General features: G+C 41.1%; 1 protein-coding gene across 1 annotated transcript; it reads left to right on the plus strand.

The window, feature by feature from the left end:
• Nucleotides 1–938: 938 nt before the first annotated feature.
• On the plus strand, nt 939–4174 carry LOC132174217 (uncharacterized). Its single transcript, XM_059585909.1, has 2 exons — nt 939–1119; nt 1212–4174. Exons 1-2 carry the CDS (start codon nt 939–941, stop codon nt 4172–4174), a joined length of 3144 nt encoding a protein of 1047 aa, XP_059441892.1.
• Nucleotides 4175–8336: the final 4162 nt, after the last annotated feature.

Raw genomic sequence — 8336 nt, forward strand, 5'->3', positions numbered from 1 at the left:
TATTATGGTGGATAACCAAGAAGATAATGTGGCGGCGGCTGATTTTCAGCCCCGCCAGTCTCAATGAGTCTTCTAAGTTGGAACTGCCGAGGGATTGGGCACCCTCGGGCAGCTCGGAACCTTTGTCAATTGACAAAGGAAAAGAAGCCCACCATTTTGTTTCTCATTGAAACAAAATGTCGAAAAATTAAAATGGAATCAATAAGAGTGAAGCTTGGGTTTGAAGGGATGTTTGTGGTGGAACCGAAAGGTAGGAGTGGAGGGCTTGGTCTCTTTTGGAAGGAGAAAGACATGCTGGAAATTCAAAACTATTCCAGAATGCACATCAATGCTGTGGTGAAAAGTGGGGATGTGAGAAGTGGTTGGAAGCTAACTTGTTTTTATGGCCAACTGGATTGGACCAAGCGGCATGAGTCATGGGCATTACTGAGACATCTCAAACAGTTTTCCCCACTTCCATGGTTATGTATTGAGGACTATAACGAGATTATGGACCAAAGTGAGAAAGTGGGAGCTCATCTAAGGAAGGAGGCGCAAATGGGTCAGTTTAGGGAGGCTCTTGATGACTGCAATCTTAGTGACCTGGGCTATATTGGGTCGAAGTTCACATGGAACAATGGTAGAGAAGATGATGGATTCACTAAGGAGCGGCTGGATAGGGCCACAGCCAATACCGGATGGTGTAACCTGTTCAAAATGTTTGAGTTGCGGGTGCTGGCTGCACGTACGTCTGACCATAAGCCCCTATTACTCACGTACAGGAACAAAGACGAAGCCATGGCTGGGGCCTCTCGAGGATCAAAGTTTGAGGCAAGATGGCTCCACGACGAAGAAGCCAAGGCGATCATCAAGAATGCATGGGATTCGGACCAGCTGGGAGGGTCGAGCATTAATAGTGTGCAGGAAAAACTGGCCTCATGCAAAGCTGCTCTACGTAAATGAAGTTGGCAAAAATATGGGCATGTAGAGAAAAATTAAAGGAAAAGACTAAGGAGCTGACAATGCTACAGCAGCAGGAGAATCCGGCTAATGTGGGCAATATTAAATTGTTGCAAGGCGAGATTGATGTTCTATTGGAGCAAGAAGACACGCGGTGGAAGCAACGGGCCAAACAAAATGGTACCAACATGGTGACCGTAATACTCCATTCTTTCATGCATGGGCGAGCCACCGACGGAAAATAAATCATATTGGGAAGATAATTGATGAAGGGGGGAACGAGTGGAGTAACATAGAAGATATTAGCAATGCCTTCATTGAGTTCTACCAAAAACTCTTCACTACCGAGGTGGTCCAAGGAGTGGATGAGTGCTTGGCTGGGATGGAGGGGAGAGTCACGGAGGAGATGAATAATATGCTTCTTAAGCCGTTCACCCAAGGTGAAGTGGAAAGTGCCTTGCATCAGATGCACCCTTTAAAATCCCCCGGACCCGATGGCATGTCGGCGGTGTTCTACCAACATTCCTGGGGCATGATAAAAAAGGAGGTATGTATGGCAGTGCTTGATTATTTGAATAACGGACACTTTGATTCCTCTATCAATGAGACCTATATTACGTTAATTCCAAAGACCAAAGATCCCACACGTCTTACTGAATATAGGCCTATCAGCTTATGTAATGTCATTTATAAGTTGATTGCAAAAGCACTAGCTAACAGGTTGAAGAAGGTTTTGTCACAGATCATTGCTCCCAATCAAAGTGCATTCATTCCAGGCCGATTAATAACAGACAATATCTTGGTGGCTTTTGAAGCCCTTCATACGATGGATGCTAGAATGTCGGGTAGGAAAGGGTATATGGCACTCAAGCTAGACATGAGTAAGGCCTATGATCGGGTCGAATGGGCTTTCTTGGAGGCTATTATGGTAGGATTGGGATTTGCAGTGGAATGGGTGGAGAAAGTGATGACATGTGTACGCACGGTCACATATTCTATCCTCATCAACGGCCAACCCTATGGGAAAATTGTGCCAACTCGGGGTATCCGGCAAGGTGACCTATTATCTCCGTACTTATTTATTTTATGTGCAGAGGGCCTTAGCACCTCGATGAACAAGGCGGAACGGGAGGGAAGGATCTCAGGACTCCCCATTGCCCGAGGAGGAACGAAGGTTAATCACCTTTTATTTGCGGATGACAGCTTACTTTTCTGCCGGGCTAGTATTTTGGAGTGGGATCGCGTACAACAAGTGTTGGAGGTGTATGAGAAAGCCTCGGGCCAACAATTGAACCGAAGCAAGACATCTATTTTCTTCAGTAAGAATACTAAGACTGAAGCCAAAATGGCCATTCTTGTTGCAGCAGGGGTGAATTCCACGGCGAGGTACGAGAAATATTTGGGTCTACTGGCTTTAATCGGGCGATCTAAGGTGAGTGCTTTCACGAGCATTACGGGGAGGATATGGGATCGCATAAATGGGTGGAAGGAAAAGTTCCTCTCGCAAGCAGGGAAGGAAGTTCTTTTGAAGGCCGTGGTGCAGTCAATTCCAACATACACTATGAGCGTGTTCCAATTGCCTAAAACGCTTTGCAGGGACATTAATTCCATGATGGCCAAATTTTGGTGGGGGCATAAAGAGAATGATTCGCGGATTGCTTGGATGAGTTGGCACAAGATGGGATTGGCAAAGGAGTGCGGTGGGTTGGGATTTCGTGATCTTGAAATGTTTAACCTCGCACTCCTAGCCAAGCAAGGTTGGAGATTATTGAATAACCCCGGCACTTTAGTAGCTACTATCTTTCGAGAGAAATATTATCCTCAAGGGGATTTTTTGGGAGCAAATCTGGGGAGGAAACCTTCATATGCGTGGCGAAGTATATGGAATGCTAAAGGCTTACTCAATGAAGGTTTAATTTGGTGTATTGGTTACGGAGAATCAGTAAGAATCTGGGAAGACCGTTGGCTTCCATCTAGTGGCTCACATAAAGTTCAATCTCCAATCAAAGTTTTACCTAGAGATGCCAAAGTGAGTAATCTCATCAACCCAGAAACTAAATGTTGGGATACGGCCTTGGTACAGAATGTTTTTACTGAAGTCGAAGCCAGGGAGATATGTGGAATGGTGGTGTGCCCTACTACTAGAAGAGACAGATTGGTCTGGGCAGGGGGGAAACATGGTGTATTTACAGTGAGGAGTGCCTACCATCTCGCAAAAGAAATTGGGCAAAGGGAAGAAGGGAGCTGCTCCAAGGAAAATTTGCAGAAGAAGGTGTGGAAAGGGATATGGAAAATTCAAGGAGCAAGTGTGGTTAAAACCTTCATGTGGCAAGCATGCAATAATATTTTGCCCACTAAGGAGATGTTGTATAAGCGAAAGATAGTGCAAGAGCCTTCTTGCCCGATTTGTGGTTTGACAAATGAAACAGTGGGCCATATACTTTGGAACTGTCCATCAGCTAAAGATGTGTGGACCGAATGCTCTCCCAAAATCAGTAAATGTTCCAGCATTGAAGATGATTTCAGTGCTATTATGGCCCATCTGTTGGAGAGACTGGATGCGGACCAGTTACAACTTATGGCAGCAGTAGCTCGGCAAATTTGGCTAAGGAGAAACTCGGTGGTGTTTGGGGGGGAACTGACTGACCCAGGTACTATCATACGTTGGGCCAAGGATCAAGTAGAAAATTGGTGCACATTCTCCAAACGAATACCAAAGAGGGAGGTAGTGTTGTGGCCACCTTCTCCTGCTGCATGGACCAAGCCGCCTCAGGGCTACACGAAAATCAACTGGGATGCCTCGGTAGACAAACGGCAAAACAGGATGGGCGTTGGGGTAGTGGTTCGTGACCATGACGGCAGAGCTCTTGTGATGTTTGGCACGAGCAAGGAGTATGTGCAGGACCCATCGATGGCGGAAGCCATTGCAGCAAGGGAAGCGGTGTTGCTGGCACAGCGATTGGAATTACGGCATATCATACTTGAAGGGGACTCCTTAGAAATTGTCCAATTGTTGCAAAAGGAGGAAGGATGTTGGTCGATATATGGGCAGGCGGTAAATGACACAAAGAAGAGATTGCATTCATGGCAGGGGTGGGGAATTCAACACGTGAGAAGATCGGCCAATGGTGCTGCCCACCAACTCGCCAAGCTGGCTCTAGGGTGTGATGCTGCGCAGGAGTGGAGGGGGTCTTTCCCACAGTGTGTGCTTTCTATTGTATCCAAGGAATGCTGAGTTTTTTAAGCTCTTTTAATGAATACCATTTCAAAAAAAAAAAAAAAAAAAAAAAGATTTGATTACTATACTTATTTATCTCAATTCTCCTATAAAATAGACGTAGGTTTGATGGTAATTAGATTTTATTTTATTTTTGTTATTTATTTATTTTTCCATTTAATTATGTTTTTCTTCAATTGTTAAGGATAGAAATCATTTTGATTAACATGGATTTGATTTGTAATTAATTACCTTGAATTTGAGGGATTTGTTTTGTATTTGAAATCACCTTAAAGCTCTATAGATAAAGTCATGTACCCAAATCACACATCAAGAAAAATATAGCCTATAAGGCTTTAACGTATAGATGTAAGTAGGGGTGGGTATGGCTCGGATTAGGTCGGGTTTGGAGGTTTTTGGCTACCTGAGTCGCACCTTGCGGGTATTGAAAATACCACCCGAGACCCGGCTAGACTAAATAGTATCCATTGGGTCTCAGGTTTTGAGGTGCGGGCAGAGCGGGGTGGATGATTCGGGCTGTGCGAGGCGATGCGGGCGAATTGGAATTTGGAACAGTCAAATAAACAGTTTCCTACAAAAAGACTGATGAATTTCTCAATGAAAAATTATTGGACTTTGTGACTTTGAAAAGTCAAATAAACATTTAGCAAGGCATTACGAAATAAACATTTTTCTCAATGGAAATTAAAAGTGCAAGGGAATTGTGGTGGGCCTTTATGAGTGTGTATCACTAGGAGGAATTGGAAGACAACTCACATTTGAATTTAATTCACTTATCTTCTTTGATTTTGCAAGGCATTACGAAATCCAACCTATGAATCCATCGCTCTCTAGCTTCCTCAACCTATAAAACTACTACCTTCGGTCCTTCAGCTTATTAGGCTGATTGTAGAGAGATATTTGTTCAGATCTGTCCTCCATCTTCGAGAGTTTTTGGGTCAAGGATTTGGAAGAAATGGTTTGTGGATGTCTCGGGGTAACGAGAAAGAGCGAATGAGAGAGAGAGAGAGAGAAGGTTGAGCGGTGGTTGAAGGAAGAAAGTGAAGACGAATGAGTCTCTTTTGTGTTGTTTTGACACAGAGAGAGACCTGGACTGCTAGACGTGGACGAAGGTGGCTGACTGGTGCTCTGAGAATAGAGGCAGGACCCGTGGAGGTGGGAGCGGCGCAGACGAGAGAGAGAGAGAGAGAGAGAGGTGAAAATTGAGAGTGAGAGAGAGAGAGGCACATGATTGCAGGAGATGAGTTGGGAGGATTAGGGTTTTGATTTTTTGTTATGGGGCAGGTACCTGCATAAGCAAAAAATTTATAACCACGACCCGCCTTGCCCTCCACGGGTTGGCCAAAATCCAACCAGGTTATGCAATTTTAACCATGAAATCCGATCTGTGTGGGTCGGACCAGGGCAGACGGGTCGGGTATTGCGGATTTGGGTGGATTTTGCCCACTCTTAGATGTAGGTCATAAGCCGAATCACCTAAAATCTCCGTGTTTACTCTATTTTCATTATCTCTCTTTATTTTATTATTAGTTTCTATACCATCAAATCTGATTACAATCACTCTTATAAAAGGTAAGTAACGACTCTAGCAGACTAGGGTTTGTTCCCTCTAGCCGCCAAAGAGTGGAGTGAGATCTGAGACGCCCTCCCCCTCCCTTCTTCCTTCCTCCCCCCTCCCTTCTCGCCTCTTTGGAGGTCTTTCTATCCATCTATTTTAAAGTCCTACTTTGCTTCATCGGAAGCGTTATCTATAACTCCCCCAAAACTGGCCTTGACCAGCCTGGCAGGGTTACTGGCAATTACCCTAGTTTAACCAACTGGTGGCTAAATGGAGAACCACCTCTCTAAGCATTATCAGAGTTAATCCATAGGAAGGTAAACTAAATCTGAGAAGTCTATAATCATAAGAAGTGCAAATATAATCCTCGAATTAAAGACATAGAGCAACTAATAATAATATAAGGCAAACTTGATAACAACATAAAGATCTTAAAGCAAAGTCTGTGGTAGCGACCATGCCACCCTTGGGTTCTAGGAACAAGCTCCCTATAAGAGTAATAACAGGCGTAAGTCTAACGACTTAGTAAGTAAATCTCACAATTGGGTATGATATGAGCTTATGATTATTAAGCAGAAATAAACATGCAGTTTTGATAAACATTGAAAAGAGGTGTTGTCTCCGTTAATACACCTTGAAAATATCGTTTAGTTTGATAAATGATGGTGTACTTCTGGCGGCAATCGTCTAAGAATGTTAATGCAGAAAACTAATGTTTTATTAGTCATAACTATCATATATGGTTTACCCGAGATATTACTCATTCTTAGCAGGGTTGGCGCGGTCCCAAGGGACCTGTAATACAATGTCGGTGCCCCGACCAGGGTACGCTACCCTACATAACACTAACAGCCCGACTGAGTCCCACCTTGGGTGGCCCACGCTACTAATGATGTACGTCCTGTAGTGACCAACCATTAGGCAATGGCTATGCCGGTCACGAAACAATCATTGGATCCAAAGCCCATATAACAACACACACATTTGACCATAGAATCAAGTCTATATAGTAAGCCCATGACCATTATATAGCACGTACCGGTATACCATGTCATACAATGCATCTTATCAACCAATTATTAAAGCAGTTACCAAATTATTACAAAAAGTTTCCCTCTTCCCCAAAAAGCCACACAAAGGTGGTGGAAAACCTCACAAAGAGGTAGTGTATTCTCTACTAGAGAGAAGGAGGAGCTTCTCTCACTAAAATGAGAGAAGCGGGTTTATGATTGATCTTAAACTACAAAATAAAAATTAAGAAAAGCTTTATAAGTACAAGCCATGGACCATGGTGGCCTATCTATTTAAAAAAAAAAAAAAAAAAAAAAAAAAAAAAGAACTTAGAGGTCTACATCTTGTGTGTATTTTAGTGATTGATCCATCATTATAGGTTTCATCAGAGCATAAAATTCTCACATGTTCAAAAAAAAATGTTAATTTAATTAATTTTTTTTTAAAAAAAAAAAAAATTATCTAACTCATTTTGAATGAAAACTTTATCCAGTACTAAAAGCTTATGTCAATATTTTATGCCACTCATTTGCAAATTAAATATGACCCATTCATTGGTCAGTCAATTTGATAGGTATAGAGAATAAGTTTAACTAGTTTGAAAATAAATCAAACCCTTAATTTAGTTGGGCTCTATTGTATCCTCAAAAACAAAAGAGAAATGTTGCATGCATTCTTAAGCACATACTTTTTAACGTGACAATAAAAATTACTATTATATTTTTTATCTAATAATGATTTTTATCGCCACATAAGAGAGTAAGCACTTGAGAGTGCATATAACATTCTTCAAAACAAAAATACGTAAAAGACATCACAAAAGCAATTTACAACCTTCTATTATAAATGACAAGTTTTCTTCTAAATTAGATTTGAGAAAATTTATTAAATTTAGTCTACTAAATTGATATACATTCTTAAAACATGCAATTTTCACATGCATTTTAAAATGAATAATTCTAAATACTCAACTCTTATCCTACTCCCATACAACTACGCTGATGTACCATAGATTTTTTTTTTCTTTTATAATAAATATTAATTCAATAGTTTATGGACACTGTTTGAAAGAAAACTTTGTTCGCCATATGCCTAGAGTCTCTTTCTTAATGCTATATTCATTAAAAAAAAAAAAAAAAAAGCCAGTTCATCACCATTAAAATGAACTAAAAATAGGTAGTAATCATCTGACCAAAGAACTATATATGCACCAGCACAATATTAGGTTGTCCTCACGTTTCCTTTAGATTGTCCACCTCCTAAAACAAGGCAGGTAAGAATTATAAAATCAGAAAAAATGTTATATACCATATTTATATCTCATAACTATCTTACAATATTGGCGTGGTAATCACAATCGACCATCATTTTCTTTTCTTAAATGACTAATCCAATAATTAGTTTAATAATTGTGAAATAAAAATACAGTTTATACCCTTACTCTAAAATCAAATACTGACAATTTGCATGAAAAATATCAGTGAAGTAGTGAAAAGCTAGGCAACCTTGGAATAATAGCCATCTAATGTCCAAGAGCTGCTCAATAAGTTGATGTCGAATCCAACATTTTTAATTTTTAGAACTCTTAAC

This window comes from Corylus avellana, chromosome ca3, assembly GCF_901000735.1.
Source record: "Corylus avellana chromosome ca3, CavTom2PMs-1.0".
Classification (NCBI taxonomy): domain Eukaryota; kingdom Viridiplantae; phylum Streptophyta; class Magnoliopsida; order Fagales; family Betulaceae; genus Corylus; species Corylus avellana.

Coding starts and splice junctions, on each gene's coding strand:
- LOC132174217 (XM_059585909.1), top strand. CDS start 939: ATGAAGTTGGCAAAAATATGGGCATGTAGAGAAAAATTAAAGGAAAAG. Junction 1,120..1,211: donor GCAACGGGCCAAACAAAATG/GTACCAACATGG, acceptor TAATTGATGAAG/GGGGGAACGAGTGGAGTAAC.